The sequence below is a fragment of the Drosophila busckii genome, chromosome 2R, assembly GCF_011750605.1.
Source record: "Drosophila busckii strain San Diego stock center, stock number 13000-0081.31 chromosome 2R, ASM1175060v1, whole genome shotgun sequence".
Classification (NCBI taxonomy): Eukaryota; Metazoa; Arthropoda; class Insecta; order Diptera; family Drosophilidae; genus Drosophila; species Drosophila busckii.
The window spans coordinates 21,098,143-21,116,999 of NC_046605.1; the positions used below are offsets into that span (position 1 = coordinate 21,098,143).

Genomic DNA, 18,857 nt, shown 5'->3' on the forward strand with positions numbered 1-18,857 from the left:
AGACAGAGCGAGATAGCAAGCGATATTGTTTCTCGCTTATGCTTATATGGCTAGCCGATCACCTCGCGCAAATTTCCTTTGCGCTTGCTTCGTTGTGGGTAAAAAACACAACGGGACCTTTTCTCGGATCTCTCTGGGTGTTTTGTGCGCTGCTTGGGTGCGCCGCACAAGCAATTTTTTTGTTGTGTCCGTGTGCGTATTTTTTCCCGAGTTGTCATTGTGCGCGTATGGTCTCGCACTTGATTTTTGTGTGTGCCACCATTGTGCTTAAAAAGTGCCACAATTGCCGTTCTCTGGTGGGTAACACCATGTAAGTAACATGGCGATTTTAGGGGTGCGTACACTCATGCCGTTCTCTGCTCCCTATGTGTCATCGGCGGCAAGACAAGCCCCCTATGCAGGACCGTAGCCAGGGTTTCTCTTCGGGGGCCCACATTTTTGACCTATCTTCTTTTATTTTTTGAATTTACAAAAAATATTACACAACACAATGAGTAGTTTATATTATTTAAACCTCTTATTTAACTTGCCTATTAATTGCTGAAAATAGTATAAGTTCAAAATAATTTTTTTTATCAACAGAGCTAAAGTGGAATTTCTGGCCCGGGCCCCTTGGCGGCGTGGTTACTCGCTAGTGGATTCGACTTTTTAGCTCCTTATATATTGGACAACCAAAGCCAACTCCTCGACCAACAACGTAAGCGATGCCCCGCTCGTGCAGACTGGAATGGATCGCTACATTCAAATTAAACGGAAGTTAAGCCCCCTAATGCCAAGAGCGAAAATGACCCGCAGCAATATGAAAGCAGCTTCAAGCGAAAAATTTAACACCACCAATAGATTTTAAATTCTAGCAGACAACTCAGATGATCTGCCGCCCGAAGAAGACGTTAAAAAGAAGCCAAAGCCACCTCCGATATATATAGGGGAGAAAAGTTCCAATGCCCTTGTGAGCAAAATTATATACCTCATTGGACAAGACAACTTCCACATAATTTCCCTTGTACGGGGTAATATTCGTGAAACAAAAGTTCAAACGAAGTCAGAAGAAAGCCTTAGAATATTATCCAAGCATCTAAGCGACACTAAATTTTTACACGTATCAATTAAAAAGCAGTAAGGGTTACAAGTGGTCTTTAAAGGGCATTAGAATTCAAGATGTAACACCTGCAGAAATAACTCAGGCTCACATGAAATTGGCGTTTAACGCTAAAAACGGTCGTTCAACATCTTAAACAAGGGAATAAAGGCCCCAACCGCTCTTCAAGGCTGAAGGCTGGAGCCAGACAACAATACTCTTAAAAAAAAACGAAGTGCACCCTATATACAAACATTTTCTACTGCATCGTAGAATCACTGTAGAAGAAACCACATAAACGCAACGTTTTTTTTTTTTTTTGCCCTGTACAATGTATGAATTGTCAAGAATATGGCCACACGCGGTCATACTGCACACTCCGTGCCGTGTGCGATAGTTTGTGGAGAGCTTCACGACTCCGCACACTGCTTAGCAAGCAAAGACGACTTTAGTACCAAAAGGTGCAGCAACTGCGGTAGTAATCACACAGCTAACTACAGAGGTTGTCCAATATATAGGAGCAAAAAGTCGATCCTCAGCGAAGTAAACACGCCGCGCTCCGCAAATGTACGGCTTACACCATCTAAATCACACCCAGACGTCTTCTTCTCGTCGGCAACCAGATCGTCGCTTGACTCGGGATCCTCAACAAGGAAAAATGTAATATTTGCAGACGCTTTAAAATCAGGATTGGAATCCACTGCCCCAAATACATTGCACTCAAAATTACCTCACTCTGAGATAGAAATGGCAAACCATTAAACAGCCTATGGAGCACCAACAAAATAACCTTGAGGTACTGTTCTCTAGCCTACAACAAAGCGTATTGGAGTTCATGTCCTTCATGCGGACAACTATGCAAGATTTTATGCGTAATCAGAATCTCTAGATACAAATGTTAGTCTCACATCAGTCCAAATAATCAATGGCTTCTCTACGTATATCCACGTAGAATGCTAATGGCGTTTCACAACATAAACTTGAGTTATCTTAATTCCTGCTCGACAAACACATTGACGTCATGCTATTGTTAGAAACACATCTGACGAACAAAAATACACAACTTTAATTTAAGAGGCTACACATTCTATGGAACAAACCATTCCGATGGCAAGGCACACGGTGGGACTGGGATCCTGATCAGAAACCGTATCAAGCATCACCGTTACAAGGAGCTCGCAGAAAATTATTTACAATCCACAACAATAAGAATAAAGCTGGATAGTGGTAAACAACTTACCCTAGCCGCAGTATATTGCCCCCCTCATTTCACCATAACTGAAGGAGAGTTCATGCAGTTCTTCGAATCACTAGGAGACCATTTCATAGCAGCAGGAGACTACAACGCAAAGCACGCACACTGGGGATCTCGCCTTGTGACTCCAAAAGGAAAGCAGCTCTATAATACAATTATAAAAGCCAGCAACACACTCGAACACGGTTCCCCCGGTAGACCATACTGGTTAACAGACCCAAATAAACTGCCTGACTTGATAGACTTCGCAATTACCAAAAATATACCTTGAAATTTGATCAGTGCCGAAAGTCTCTCACATCTCTCATCTGACCACTCACCCGTCCTAATTAATTTACTCAGTCATCGAGTAACTGATGATCAACCGCTTAGATTGACCTCACACAAAACCAAAATGGATCTGCTATAGGAAATATATAAGCTCACACATTACGCTAAATCCTCAACGCACATGATGATATCGACAGCCTTATCAAAACACTCGAGTCCAATTTTGTCATCGCAGCCCGCATTGCAACTCCTCAAAACGCACAAGCGCCTTACACTCAAATGAAGACAAATCAGCAAATCGAGCAACTCGTTCTAGAAAAGCGATGCCTACGACGAGAATGGCAGTCTCACAGGTCACCATATGCACGTCAAAGGCTTAAAGACGCCATCCGCAAGCTTACCAAAGCGTTAAAACAACAAGAAGCAAATAGTCAACATCGCTACATCCAGCAACTATCATCCTCTTCTGCGAAAAACTCACTGTGGAAAGCTCATCCAACACTATGCCCACCAACAGAAATTGTGATGCCTATAAGAAACCAACTAGGCGGCTGGACCCGCAGTGATGAAGACAGAGCCAAAACATTTGCAGGACACCTTGAAAATGTGTTTCAGCCAAATCCTGTCACAAATTCATTCACAATACCAACATTAACAAGTGGACTCTCAGCTTCAACAAGAGCCAATGGATTTCGCCCAAACGAAATCGCACACATCATCAAAAATCACTTGAACCCGAAAAAAAAAAAAAAAAAAAAAAAAAAAAAAAAAAAAAAAAAAAAAAAAAAAAAAAAAAAAAATCACCAGGCTTCGACCAAATAACCCCAAAAATTATTATTGAGCAGTTGCACCCTCGCGCAACTCTTCAATGCCATCACCAAGTTGTTACTCCAGAGAGGATCGAAAAAGTCATATAATAATAATGAACCAAAGCCAAACAAAGGATCAGACAAAATACATCCGTCATTACAGACCATAAGCCTACTATCATGCCTATCAAAACTCTTTGAAAAATTTTTTCTGACTCGGATAAATCCATATCTAAGAATCCATAACAAAATCTCCATCACATCAATTTGGGGTTCGTGAAAAACACGGCACTATCGAGCAGGTCTATCGCATAACATCTGAAATAAGAAGCGCATTCGAAAACCGAGAATATGCACTGCAATATTCTTAGATGTATCCGAAGCATTCGATAGAGTCTGGCTAGAAGGACTAAAGCATAAGATCAGAGCAACGCTTCCTAATAATTCACACAAATTATTAGGGTCGTATCTATATGACAGGAAATTTGCAGTGAGATGCAATTCTGCAATTTCTGACGGTCCTCTCTCAGCCTTGAATATAAGGTCCAGCTCTACAATTCCGTACTTAAGTCCATCTGGACCTATGGGTTCCAGCTATGGGGGAACGCCAGCAGTAGCAATATTGATATTGTCCAGAGAGTCCAGTCAAAAATCCTTAGACCTATCACAGGGGCACCGTGGTACCGTTCGAAACGAAAACATACAGAAAGACCTAAATATTCAACCAATCAGAGATGTAATAGCTGCTAACCAATCGCACGAGGCTTAACAAGGCTGTGCAGCATCTCCCATCTTCGTCGTAGCAATCAAACCAACCCAGGAACGTTCATCATAAAACCGTCCAAAAGAACTGTTAGATAATTTTTATACACTTTGACATTTTTGTGAAAAAATTGGAAAAGGGTATCATGAAGTTGTGCAAAGACCCCATAAAGGTATGTAACAGGGCAGACCCCATAAGTATATATATTCTTGATCAGCTCGACGAGCTGAGTCGATATAGCCATGGTCGCCATGTTCGATATAAGGCAGTATGAGTGGCGTGTTTGCTCAGCAACTAAAGAGGCTAGAACAACCAAATTTGGTATGTAGGGGCTCCTATATCCAGGACAATCGCTTTCGCTCTCACTCTCTCTCTTTTTTTATTTGCTTCCTCCCCCTTCCCCCGCAAATCGAAAAAAACAATATTTAAGACAGTAAGAAAATCTGAAATAAATCACAAAATTGCCTAGTCATGTTTTCGAACCGATTGTGAACAATTTCAGAAAACGAATCGGATAAATAACCTTAGGAATTATTTACATTTGGAATTTTCAATATACACAGCGGGGTGCACGTGCTGACTGACGGCGTCATACAAACGACGCTGCTGAAGCGGCTGCGTCGCTCCTGACGCTACAGCGAAAACGAGCTGTGACGCGATAGCTGTTTTGTGTGTATGTGTTTGTGAGTGCATGCGTGTTTTGTTGCGATACCTAGTCAAAGTGTATTTAATTGTTGGTGGCGCCCAACTTTAACCTGTCCACTTGTTAGTTATTGTATTTGTATTTGTATACTTATTGTTAGTCTAGTAGAGAATATTCAATAAAAAACAGCTAAGCTTAATAAAAAAAAATAAAAAACAACTTCTTGACGGACAAACGTGTACCTTTGCACAATTTCGTAAGATTCAGTTTCCAGGCAATAGTGAGATCGTCTATTAAAACGTCCTTGTACTTTTCCTACAGTGCGGTCGGGTTCGACGGATGAAATGTGGCTATGATTATTGCAAATTTATTTATTTATTTATTTAATGTCAACTATGTACAGTCGACTATAAAAAAAAGGATTACAAAAAATATTTAATTAAATTTAAAAATTATTTAAAATTATGTTTTTGTTTAGATTGATAAACTTATAGATGGGAGTTGGTAAACAGACCCAACAGTCGTTGGAAGGATTGGGAAAACCATTCAGGTTGGGTTAGTGTTAGTTATTAATAGTTAAAAGTTAAAATAGATTCTTTTAGTAATCGTGCAGAGGCCTCTGAGTTGATAACAGAGAAAAGTTTGTTGTAATCAGCACAGAGTATTCGAAGGGTTCATGCAGTGAATAATGAGTGGTACAAACGTTAGTATAAAGGAACAAAATTTCGAGTATACTAGCAGGAACTGAGAAATTAAGTTGACTCAACAAGTATGAGGAGTTAAATTCCCCTTTAACTAATTTAATAATAACATGACGCCTAACATAATACGGCGGTTAGCTAACGATGGAAGATTAATTAAAAGTAGATGATTAGTATAAGATGGTAGATCAACTCCTGGAACCCAGTTAAAGCCTCTTAAACAAAAAAAAAAAATTTGTGTTGACAAATATTACAATGCGCACGGCCTACAAACGACAAACAAACTATCAGTGCTGTCCGTTAGATTTCATCTGAAAATGAAATATAAAGTTAATTTAGTTGATTTTTTATCTGCTGCTGTGGAGTATAATAAAAGAAAATATTATTGCAGATACATTAAAACTTTTGAATTCACAATGACTGAGGGCAGATCATTGATAAATAGATTAAAAAGCAATGGTCTAAGCCTTGGACATGGCATAGATTATACGGCACAATTGTTAATCAATTCGTACTAATAATAAACATCGATAAACAAGACAAGTAAGATACTATACTTATATATATTTAGGTCTTATTAGTTTTTATATAACATTTATAAAATATATATAATTGTATATAACAAGCAGAATTATGTATATGCACAAATATCTCTTCGCTTCTTCAGTAACTACTCAGGACTACTTTCACCAATCCCCAGTCGAAATATATTTCAAGTTGGCTTTGTTCAAGTTATAACATCAAGTTCAAATTTCGAAGGAGTACACTATTATTTTTAAAAATGTTCCTCCGCACTTCTGACAAATCAAATAAATCCGAATTATGCCCACACTATTAAACAGTAAAATTTCAAATCTAAGCAAACATCAAGGCTTACCATTTTCAAAAACAATCTATTTTCCATATAGTAAGCAGAGTGCGCGCGCTTACGCAGCAGCTAAGATACGCTGTTAACACTAAGCATATACGTGTTGTATGCTTAGTGCTGTTAACCTATAACCTATGTTTTGTGAAACACATTATTTTGATGGGACCATCCATTGTAATACATATGTACGTAGACAAATTCAGACTGAAATTTAAACTCAGATTACGCCACTGTGTATCCTCTGGATCTTAGCAGCATTAACTCTTCTGCAGACACTTTAATTTAGCTCTAATTTTACTCAATTTCATCGGTCTTTTGGTATTACAAACTCGATTTAGGTTTCGCTTTATGGTAGCTCACCAAAATATAAATTTTTCATAGGTTTTAGTTGTAACCACGAATTTACATCAGGCTTAGATTGTGGCGTACGTAGTACCAATAACCATATGCTCTGAAATGTCCATCATATGTTCGCAAGTATGCATGTGCCCTTATATATTTGCTTAAAGCTTGTGTTTGTAGAAGTATTTACCATAATTTATTAGAAATATGGTGGCAGTGACGCATGAAGTGGCATTGCAACTCAATTCTGTTATCGAATGTGTGTGTGTGTTTGCAGTATGTAAGCTTTTTTTTGTGGTTTGCCACAATATTCTTAACCACCCCCTGTTGCTCCTCTATAAACTTAGTGCAGTATAAAAAGAGCAATGCTCGGTGCAAGAAGCTCAGTCTACTAGAACTCTTCAATGTGACTTGATATTAAACAATTAAATTAGTTTACTAGTGATAGGTTTAACCAAATATGTGGTATTTGGCTGTTTACAAATTAATTAAATCTTTTTTTTTCAGATTTAGTGTCCAAAAAGGACTATCCAGTCCTTAAAAAATTCTCGAATGCTAAAAGGTTAATAAAATTTAAACAAATGTTTTTGAATAATGTCACTAAGCATATGCTTCGTGATAATATACATATAAAAGTAATAGGTCTGATGCCCTTTAAACTAAATGTGCCAACTTTTCAGATAAAAATTAACATACAAATATATCACAAGTATACAAATTTTTTTTTGTATAAGTGCATTTTATTTGAAATTAATTAGCTTTTAATATTTAGGATATATATATATATAATAAGTTTTAATGATTTTGCAATTTTTACTTTCACCAACAATATTTGTTTGTATGTATTTTTTGTATTCATTTTTTACTTCAGATACTTCAACTTCACAGCTTTCCAATAACTACATCAAGTTTCTCCAATATTCGGCGTACTTAAACGACAAAGCGTTTGCTCTGAAAGATTTGTTGAGCATAATTTTATTTAAAGAATTTGAACTCTCGAATCCAAAAAAATATCTCTATCAACAACATCTTAAAGTGAATTTAAAGAGCTTTCCCAAACGCAATTTAGATAGCCTTGGTGGGGGGCATCTAATAAAGAGACAAGAACAACTTATAGCAGATAATGTTTAGGCATTAGCAATTCCCGGTCTGCCTTATAAAGCATTACACGCATATCATTATCCTAATTATTATGCCAATATCGGATTTCTAATGAATAAATACACATATATGACTTACATTATTTATAATTTTTTTCTAATTTTATCAATCGATATAAGTTAGTGTTAAATTGTGACTTTTGGCCCCCCGGACTTTAGATATTTAGCTTAGGCCCGGGTTTGCATAAAAACCTTAACAGATCCGTGTCCATCTCTTGTATGTATTGCAGTTTTACTTAAATATGTATGTACATATACATAGTCACATCTTTATATATATATATATATCACATCTTCTGAAAGGAGTAATAAGCAGTCTTATCTACTTAATGCTTTAAATAATCAAGTTATATTATTTTGTCTAAGCTTACTTGGATAGTTTGCATGGCGACTTTATAGTAAGGTAAGCAAATATTATTGATCACTTACAGACATGGATATATCGACTCAGTTTGTCTTGCTGATCAAGTATATATATATATATACTTTGTGGGGTCTGCAACGCCTCCTTTTCTCTGTTACATACAGTTGCAGAACATCATAATACCCTTTTCCATTTTTTATAAAAATGTCAAAGTGTATAAAAATTGAAAAGAATGTCTTTAACTTGTCGGCGAGGCAAATGGAATCGATTGGACCTCGTCTGTCTGTCTGTATTATCAAAAGATGTCAAGTCCTTATAGTCCTATGTAGAGACTTCTACAGCCGACGCAGATCTAAATTGCCTTAAACGTTTTACTACGCCCCGAAAACTAAAAAATTATAAAAAAAAAATGAACAGCGAACTGAACAGGAGCTTCTTCACTGCCAAGTATGCATGGCTATGTGAGTGAGTGTGCGAGTTTTACTCAAAGTGTATTAGTAAGTTGTCTGCGGCCAACTTTGCCTTATCCATGGCCTTACATGCATACATTTTGCAAAGGCTTAAAGCTGAATGCTAAATTTATCTAATTACAGAATGATATTGCTTGGAAAACAACAAACACTCAGATGTCTGCTTTGTAAGCAACCGGACTACAAGGCGCATAACTACATGAAAACTGCCATAAACAGCACAAGTTGGAAAGAAAACATCAATGACCCCATTGCAGCACATCCTATGTTAGTAAGAAAAGATTCGTATTACAATAAGAACAATTGGAGCAATAAAATTAAACGTAACTTTGACGAGATTGACAAAGCTTCAGTCAGCTTTGGTATATTGAACCCGCTTGTCTAGCTCAGAAAATACTCAGACAATGGATACAATAATATATATGTATACACCAGTATATGAATATTAGCAAGTCGACTTTATATATATAATAAAAATTTATAATAAAAATTTATAAGTAGGATCATGAATAAAATACATTGAATTGTTATTAACATGTTTATTTATTCTTCATTAATGTTGAGTTTTGTGAAAGGTCATACCAGATCTAAATGCAGCGCTTTTTTCTTTTAATCAAGGGACTATTTAAATACAAATTACATTTGATAATTATATTTAAAACAGTATTTCAATTATATATTCTTTACTTCATTAATCAGAATTACGGCGATAGGGATAACCTATAACAATTCATATTGACGAAGGTGCATCCTTTGAATTATATCTCTACAATCATTAAAAACTCGCTTTATATTTTCTGTGTCAACTGCGCATGTGAAATGTGGGTAACAATAGTGCTTGCCGTCTCCGCTAGCAGTTGATATACGCTATAAAAAGTTAATAAAATCAAATATCTTTAATGCTCTGGATATTTCAAGCCCAAAAACATACCAGAAACTCATCACGTATGAAATATTTTGCTCTTATTACTTCAGGGTCATCATTGGATTCCATTATTGCGTCACCTAAAGAGATTTTATATTATTATTACATTTTTACCTAAATTAAGCAAATAGGAGCTTACTTGGCGTTTGATATTTGTTAAACTCGGAGAAATATTCCGACAATTTACTTTTTCCAGCCTTTATTTTCTCTGCTAACAAATCTTGCTTATTAAGAAATAGTATGATGGAAATTGTGCGTAGCCATCTAAAATAGTTTTAAGATGAAAATACATATTTAATTTGACAAACTGATTATTACCTGTTGTTCCAAATACTCTTAAATAGGTCCAAGGATTCTCGAAGACGATTTTGAGTAGGGTCCTCACGCAGAACCATGTTATAACTTGAGCATGCTGTCACAAATATTATAGCAGTTACATCATTGAAACATTGAATCCATTTTCTACGTTCATCACGCTGTCCTCCTACATCAAACATACTAGAAATAACAACAACAAAAAATGTGTGCATCGACCAATAATTATTTTATATAATTTATAGTTACTCACTGAAAATTAACTTTGTCCACCTGAAATCTTGTTTCGAATATTCCAGAAGTTAAAACACGGCACCGAAGAATATCTTGTTCATTTGGTGTATAATTTGGATTCTTAATTGTGCTTACTCGATCCAAAAAGCTTTAATAAAAAAGAATACAAAATTTATATTACAAGATACACAAAACCACTCCCTAAGGATTATCAAGCGCTATAAAATACTATGGTAACTAATATTTTACAAGCAATTCATAACAAAATATCATACATCTATAGATTTAAGAATCCTAAACAGAAAAACTAAATTTTTGAATGGAACTAATAGTTCAGGAAGACTAATCGGCTACAACTTGTTTTTAAAAGTTTTCCCTTTTCTTATAAAAAATGGCAGATAATATTGAAATTTTTCTTTATATTTAAATTTATATTCTTCTTTACATTATATTCAGCAAGACAAACTGAGTCAATAAAGCCATATCCGTATATATGTACAACAAGAGCTTGGAGACTGTCAGAGTTAAAGCAACAAAATGTGTAGTATGTAGGGTTGTCTTTTTCGAAAGCCGTTCACTTTTATTTATTTAACGATTACACTTATTATACATAACGGAAAATTAAAAAAAATTTCACACACAACCTTTATGATGTGCACACCCGACGCCAAAATTTCAGAACGATCAAATGGATAAATAATTTGAGAAACATTCACATATCAATTTTCGAAAATTCGCAATTGGACCATAAAAATATTTTACCGTAGAGAAAATCCCAGCTTATTATTTATTACCAAAAAAAAATTAAGAAGTCTAACTACAAAAAAAAAAATTATCGTTTATCAAAATCCACGAATAAATAACAAAATTATGAACCTATCAGTGCCCTGAAAAAAATTGAAAAAAAAATGTATTAATTTACAATTTTTAAAATCAAATCTAAAAATGGTGCCACAGAAATCACTTCTTGAATTTCACTCGGAATAAAACATCGCTCAATCCTATTTATGTGCCGAAATGATTTCAGCAGAATTACATATATTTCACTAGTAATTTCCGTGGCAGCCCTTAAAAAATATAATAAAGTATATTGGTTATTACCAAGTGCTACGATCGCATTCTAAATGCATATGTATATACAGAAGGGTTATGTAGTATCAGTCATAAATTAAAAAGCAACTAATTTTATGTAGGATCTCTTCTAGCGATAAAATATTTCAAGCCCTTGTTCAACTTGTTAGATTCTCAGTTTTCAGATTTACAGATGACGGATCCACATTACCCCATATAGTACATCCCCGATATTTTCCAAGTGGTCTCTTGTAACAAGACAAAATAAATAATTTTTCCATTTACATAAATGTGTTTAATAAATTAACCATCCGCATTATCTGTTATCTGACATTACTATAAACTTAGAAGTAAATATAAATATTTTTAAAGCCTGATTTATTACTTACTATTTTGCACAGTCAATTAATTGATATTCATTTGACCTCTCATAAGTTTGAAGAACCCCTTTGTCTTTCCATAACTCTTCTGTGTGTTCATAAAATTCAGGAGGATAGTTAAAGTCGGGACCTAAAAATTAAACGAATTTATGAATATTCTGAAATATCTGTTTTCTTTTGGTAGCGTTTGTATAAAATATATATGAGTGCATTGAACTTACTAGATGCATAATCCTGAATATACTCCACTCTGGGTTCATTTTCCTTCTTTTCTAAAGCTACAGGTGGATTAAGTGTGCTCATGGCTCCAGTAATAGTCTGCAAATAGAATATGCCACAATAAAAAATTAATTTGGTAAGTCTCAATGTACAAAAAAATTAAAGTTTTGTAAGTAGTTAAAAAATTTTATTTTTCTGAATAATCTTACCAATATAGCATCTCGAATATTTTTCTTAATATCATCAATTTTCTGTTTCTTTTCTTGTTCAGAAAATCCATCGACATGCAATATCCGCATTTGTTTCACTATAGTTGATTTACCGGACTCTCCCGCCCCCAATAGAAGCAGCCTATGTGTGGCTCGATAGAGCTGTTTATCTTTCTGCAATTGCCTGGATATGGCATCGCTTCTGCGCTTTCGACTCTTAGAATCATCGGAATTTACATCTGATTCTTTTGCTGCTGGCGAACCAAAACAACCCATAGCAGCCCAAGGAGTCCACCAGCACGTCGCTCGATTCTCTTGGTTAGCGTCGGGGGACTCAGCACCCCTGGTACTTTCTCCGTTCTGCTCCAGTATAGCTGTGTCTTTTAAGTAGCTTACGATTTTTATTTAAAAACCTAGATTTTATGTCTGTATCGGAGTTGCTTGAATGATCCCGTCAAGAGATAGTTCAATAACAACCTGAATAAAATAAAATAGAAATGAGTAACAATCAATAAAAATAAGTAAAAAAAAAAATTTGTGTGCATATGCTTTCCTTAACTTTACAGACTATCTTATATTTGCATAAGCGAATATTTATTATAATATAGTTTTCATTGTATTCTCATCTCAATCTGATTTACATATTCATGTATACAACTGTGTACATGTATATGTATATGTAAGTTTGCAGGCATATGTAAATTTGCAAGCATAATAAAGTATGTATGTAGTATACGTATCTAAATTATATCCTCATTCTTGTAGGAGTATATGATTATTTTGATATCTATCTTTACAAACACATACATTCATATGATCACATTTATATTTTTTGCATCAAATCGACGCCAGTTGATATATAAAACATGGTAAACTTGAGCATCCAAGGTACGAAAATATCCATTAAATGTTTGTTGAAATATCGAACGATAGCAAGCACGAATATCCTCCGATAGCTCAGTGTAACAGGTGAAGAAGTGGGCGGGATGTTTTGCGCATACAAATACTCTGAAAGAGCACATATGTACTTACACATACATACACATAGATACCACCATCAGTTTGCTTTAAGGAAGTATACGCGCACATAATTGACAAGCATACCTACAAAATATAGCTACATACATACATGTTTATGTATGTGTACATAAGATTATATGTAAGCATATAATTTTTTAAAGCACGCAAGCGAGGATATTCATATGTATACTACATACATAGATATATAGGAATATTTTATTATATTGAAGTAAATCTTATGTATGTATGTATGTACTAATGTAGACATGTATGTATATACGTAAAATTTTGCGGGGGAAGTTAAATACATGCATACTTATTGATATACATATATGCATGAATTGCATGTATTTTTGTACACATATATCTAAGTTACAAAGAGTCTGTACAAAAAGTATCTAAGACTACAATGATTTTTATAGTGTTAAGAAAAGAGAATGCTTGTATCAAATAATTATTGTATACCCCGAAAAATTCTATTGAGTCGTGCAAAAACATACAGTCGCAGATGCCTATGACTTTTCAGTGGTATTTGTATATATATATATATTTATATATTTGTATATATACATTTATATATTTTATTATGTATGTACACACAGTCAGATACGTATATATAAATATATATATCATATATGTATATACATAGTTGTTACATATGTCATACACAGGTAAGCAAATTCATTAAGTATAACATTTTATTTATATGTTTTATCTACTATTGCTTTTAGTTTTTAATTTTTTTCAGAATCGAATCACATCTCTCTCTATCTCTCTTTTGCTCGCTCTCTCTACAGGCGAGCTCAAGGGCCGCGCACGTATTACATACATATTTACACAAAATAAGTATTTAATAAATGGTTTTCTCCATAATTTTTGGAATTTTATAAGCCACTATTAGCTGAGTGAATAATACATTCATTCATTTATGAAAGCGATATCTTGAAAAATCTACCTTGATTACACATAAAATTTGCAAATGATTTTTAAAATTTTCACATGTGAGTAGCGCAAAGCGCAGAAGTTATATATATTTATTTCCGGAATTTTAAAGTTGTGTTAACGATGTACATTTGAATTATATTCAGTTTTAAATTTATTCTCAGCAACCAAAAAAAAACTCACTTTTATGTATTTTTATTTTATGTATCAACTTAGAGATGTACTATCGTCGATACTTTCAAAGCGAATATAGATAGACGCAAAGAGTTGCATTCAAACATTATATCGGTAGGAGCAATTAACCAGTTCCACAATCTTAAAACCAACATAACGCCAAAACTCGCGCAAATATTTACGTAATTTATTCTAAGACTATATAATAAATGAAAATGCTGTTATAATTATTATTACTATAATTATTATACGATATCATCGATTTCAGAATATTTTCGATTTTATATCGATAAGCAGGGCAGGTGACATACACGTTTCGAGCATTTAATCTTTATATTTTTCAATTTAAAATGAGAAAAAAGCATTCAAAAATGTGCTTCGGTGTAAATAAAAAAGCTGGTGCCGTACGAAAGAGCAATCACTTTGCCAAAAACAATAATTTTATGCAGAGAAGCAGGACCATGGAAAAAAAAAATAGAACAGAAATTAGTTTTCGGAATGAATTCAATCAACTTCAAATTGATGTGGCTGATCCTCCATCATTAAATAATGAAGAGACTGGATTTTACGAACAGCTTGTGAATGGCTACCATGGAACCAATTCAGGTAAGAAAAAAAACCATCCAATTATCTTCAGTCATTAAAATTTTAATAAATATTTTAGCTATATCAGTAAATGAACTCGACAAGTGTTTTCCAATGCCTCGAGAAAATAAAACTCGTAATGATAGTGAAGATGTTAAGTATGGTGATCTTGAGCAGAAACCATTTAATACGTTTGCCAAACGTTTTAATTACGAAATTACGGCAGATGATATTCCAATATTGACTGCAAGAAAAACAAAAACAATAAAATGTAAATGGGCGGCACTTGGAAATTTTAAAGTTGAAGTACCGGACATCAACGCCAATAAGATATTGAAGAGCGAGTATAAGCCACGAAAAAAAATTTCTTGTGCTGAGGAATTTCAGAGTATGGAAGTTAAAAGATCTATGTGTACAAATGTCTCTTATCCCTTAACCCAACTTCAAACGGAACTTTTTCAAATCGTAAATAATTACCTGGATTTATATTATCCGCAACGAATTCATGATAATGCAGAATCAATACGCTACGTATACTGCCTTCATGCCTTGAATCACATGTTAAAGAGTAGATCACTTATTTTACGAAACAACGAGAAGGTAAATGGACTTTCGAAATCCACGAAACGTAATCCAAAGGATATGGCAATACCAGATAGTTTTAGGGATCAAGGTCTTTCACGCATGAAGATTCTTATCGTTTTACCGTTTCGAGACTCAGTCTTAAAAACGGTAAACATTATGGCAAAGCTATTGGATGAAAGTAGTAAAGGTAAGTAAATGTTTTTTTAAAATAAATGTTACTGTCTGGATAACTAATATACTCATTTCATGCCCTAAACTCAGGCAAATATCACCAGATAGCGAAGTATGAACGATTTTTGGCGGATTTTTCTGGCAATACTGTGTATCTTCCGAAAACCAATCCAAAGCCACATGACTATGAACAGACCTTCAGTGGCAACACAGACGATAATTTTAAAATTGGCATTCGACTGGCGAAAAAAACATTATCTCTATATACCGATATTAATAATTCGGATATACTGATTGCATCACCTCTGGCATTGCGCATGATAATTAATGATAAGGATCAAAGCTTTGACTTTCTAAACTCAATCGAGTTGCTTATCATTGACCAAGCAGAACTCTTTCTGGCACAAAATTGGGAAAATCTTATATACACACTGGATCATCTACATCTACAACCACAAAGCTTGCCAGATATTGACTGTCAGCGGATACGAGCCAGCTGCCTTAGCGGTACCTCGCGATTCTATCGACAAACATTGTTTTTCTCTTCGCATGAACTGCCCGAATTTCGTGGACTGTTCAACAACAAGTGTGATAACTACCAAGGCAAAGCTCGAATTGCAAATCATATCGAACACGGCGATATACGCAATGTACTCACGCCAATTCAGCAAATTTTCCAACGCATCGATTGTTCAAGCGCTGAATCTGCTTTCGATGATCGCTTTCAGTACTTTGTGCGAAATATTGTACCACAATTTAGTAAATCTATATATTCGCATTGCTTGCTTTATGTGCCGAGCTACTTTGATTATATACGCTTACGAAATCATTTCAAAAGCGAAATGGTCAATTTTGTTCAAATTAGCGAGTACACGAAAAAAGAGAAAATTTCCCGGGCTAGAGATATATTTTTTCATAGTGGTGCAAAGGTTATGCTTTACTCAGAGAGAGCACACTTCTTTCGACGCACGCGAATTAAAGGTGTGCGTCACTTGATTATGTATCAGCCACCAAATTTTCCAAATTTTTATTCAGAGATAATAAATCTAATGCTTGAATCCAGCCAAAATCCCAGGGATGGCTTGCAAGATGCAATGAGCGTTAAGATACTCTATACGAAATATGATTTATTAAGCTTAAGTAATATTGTGGGCAATGAAAACGCTCTAAAATTGAGCACAGCTGCCAATAGTTCTTATATGTTTTCAAATAGTTTATAAGTTACAAAATACGAATTTTGTGTTATTTAAAGACATTAAATTTGTTAATTTGCTTCCAATTAAAATAAAGACGCTTTATGTACAACACTATTTTGCCGACCAAATTACTTAAAACTAATGAAAGAATGTACCATGTATTTTATTATCATCACATGGCTGATAAACTCCAAAATACTTACCAATTACCTAATTACCTGAACTATCAGTTGATATGATATACAGCGTCTGCCGTATAGTATCTTTTTAAATTTTGAGCAATGAAGTTCTGCACGCGATTGCAAGTGCTTAAGCTGTTGGCGTGGCTGCTGTTCACCTGCATTGGATTCAAGCTGGTCATGCTAAAATGGAGATTAATGGATACTTATCCAGCGTCCTACAATCGCCTATCTAGTAAGTTATTTCTCACCAGGCAATATTTTTTATAAGTTTTTATAAGTTTATTTAAGTTACACCAGCGCAGCAAATTATAAATTATAGTATGCAACCATCAAATGAGATGCATCAATTGGAGCAGCTTCTGCAGGCGAATAAACAACATAACTGGTCTCCTGGTTGTGCGCCGTATCCGCTGTACGACAATTTGCACCTGGAGCAAACTTACTTTCAGTTTGTTCAAGGCGGCAATGATACCTACCACTTGTATAGCGCGCACTACGATAACCGGAAAGCAGTGGCGAATGCACCACGCGTTGTAGTCCTGGGCATGGTCAGCAATATCCTAGGACCTTATTCTGATGGATATTGTCAGCTGTGGTATGAGCATAGTGACCGGCCGGATATAGTGCCTATGCTTGCACCAGAAATTGTTTGGTATAAGGAGTGGGGTCATGGTGGGACGCACGTCTATCCCGCACTCATGACTTGCCCACTATTGAAAAGTCCGAGAAGGTATCGCGTGCCGCAATTAGTGTCCATAGTATTTGGGGAGCCCTGTGCGAAGGCTAACAATGCGCTACTTGTGGGATATGAGGCGCCGCAGAGAAATCGTTCTACGCGCTTTGCAGTTTGCGTTAAGGATCTCGAATTTCCTAAGGAGGACAGATCAGATCGCTTTGTGGAGTGGTTGGAGCTGATGCGACTGCTGGGTGCGGAACGCGTAACGGCTTATAACACAGGCGCCGATAAGTTGATGCCTAACACTTGGCGCACACTCAACTTCTACGCCCAGCAGGATGGCTTGTTGCAGTTGCGTGATTACAAACTGCTTGAAGGACATCCTCTGCCGGGCGACAACTTTTGGCTGCTACGCTGCCTAAATGAGGTACTAATGTACTTAGATTGCTTGTATCGAAGCATGTACAACTTTGACTATGTGGGTGTATTTGATGTAGATGAGGTCATCATGCCTTTGGGCAAGTTTCACAATTGGCACACCCTGCTGGAACATTTAGAGCAGAACAGTAGCTTAAGCACCGACAATTGCAAGGCACGCACCAGCTATTGCTTTCGAAATGTGTACTTCTCCAAGGAGCTGCCAGAGGATGAGACACCGCCAGCTAACTTCTATATGCTGCGTCATGTGAGGCGCGTTGCTCAACACCTGGACACCGTTTCGGCCATCAAGTGTCTGCACTCCACCGCCTACTCAACCGCAGTGCACAACCATTTTACCTTTTACTGGGAGGAAGCTTGCGGTCCCTTTGACGTACCCACCGCAATTGGCCAGATGCAGCATTATCGGGAGCCAGATATCAAGGAAACGCTAACGTTACCCACACCAGTGCGCGATGACAATATTTGGCGCTTTAAAGATCATCTCATAAGCAGGGCACATGCCATACATCGTCTACTTGGTGGTGGTAACTTGCCTTAGCATCTATTTTATTACTTTCACTGTTCATAATATTTCAATTCGGTTTATTACAATTTTATGAATATTATAAAATCGCCTATCTGACACGAAACTTCATTTAATTTTAATCAACTATTTTATTGTTGTTATTATTTTACAAAAAGTAGCACTTATTATTTTCCAAATACCAACATGAACTTTCAGCTATTAAAAATTTGAAAATGAAGCCAAAAGACATTTTACAGATGTGTTGTAATAAATATTTATTTAATTAATTTTTACTAACCCAAAA

At 35.5% G+C, this 18,857-nt stretch overlaps 4 protein-coding genes across 6 annotated transcripts; 3 read left to right on the top strand and 1 right to left on the bottom strand.

Annotated features, from left to right (window-relative positions):
• The first annotated feature begins 6,580 nt into the window (after window positions 1-6,580).
• LOC108595203 lies at window positions 6,581-9,175 on the top strand. 3 transcript variants are annotated; one of them, XR_001915007.1, is made up of 3 exons: window positions 6,586-7,177; window positions 7,237-7,291; window positions 7,601-8,292. XR_001915007.1 is itself a non-coding variant. In XM_017980390.1 (3 exons), the coding sequence occupies exons 1-3, from the start codon at window positions 7,282-7,284 to the stop codon at window positions 9,106-9,108; spliced, it is 309 nt and encodes a 102-aa protein (XP_017835879.1). In that variant the 5' UTR covers window positions 6,618-7,281; the 3' UTR covers window positions 9,109-9,175. The 3 variants fall into 3 exon arrangements, 1 of the variants encoding a protein (XP_017835879.1); XM_017980390.1 differs by adding an exon at window positions 8,847-9,175 and having other exon boundaries at window positions 6,618-7,291; window positions 8,256-8,292; XR_001915006.1 differs by having other exon boundaries at window positions 6,581-7,291.
• Window positions 9,176-9,247: 72 nt separating this feature from the next.
• LOC108595041 (guanine nucleotide-binding protein G(s) subunit alpha) lies at window positions 9,248-12,553 on the bottom strand. Its single transcript, XM_017980181.2, has 8 exons — window positions 12,077-12,553; window positions 11,870-11,966; window positions 11,658-11,778; window positions 10,217-10,345; window positions 9,967-10,146; window positions 9,788-9,912; window positions 9,655-9,728; window positions 9,248-9,590 (listed from the first exon to the last, which is right to left on the bottom strand). The coding sequence occupies exons 1-8, from the start codon at window positions 12,350-12,352 to the stop codon at window positions 9,444-9,446; spliced, it is 1,149 nt and encodes a 382-aa protein (XP_017835670.1). The 5' UTR covers window positions 12,353-12,553; the 3' UTR covers window positions 9,248-9,443.
• Window positions 12,554-14,512: 1,959 nt separating this feature from the next.
• LOC108595262 (digestive organ expansion factor homolog) lies at window positions 14,513-16,818 on the top strand. Its single transcript, XM_017980473.2, has 3 exons — window positions 14,513-14,818; window positions 14,877-15,569; window positions 15,644-16,818. Exons 1-3 carry the CDS (start codon window positions 14,563-14,565, stop codon window positions 16,771-16,773), a joined length of 2,079 nt encoding a protein of 692 aa, XP_017835962.1. The 5' UTR covers window positions 14,513-14,562; the 3' UTR covers window positions 16,774-16,818.
• Window positions 16,819-17,030: 212 nt separating this feature from the next.
• On the top strand, window positions 17,031-18,798 carry LOC108594948 (CG12715). The gene is made up of 2 exons (XM_017980082.1): window positions 17,031-17,163; window positions 17,229-18,798. The coding sequence occupies exons 1-2, from the start codon at window positions 17,031-17,033 to the stop codon at window positions 18,584-18,586; spliced, it is 1,491 nt and encodes a 496-aa protein (XP_017835571.1). The 3' UTR covers window positions 18,587-18,798.
• Window positions 18,799-18,857: the final 59 nt, after the last annotated feature.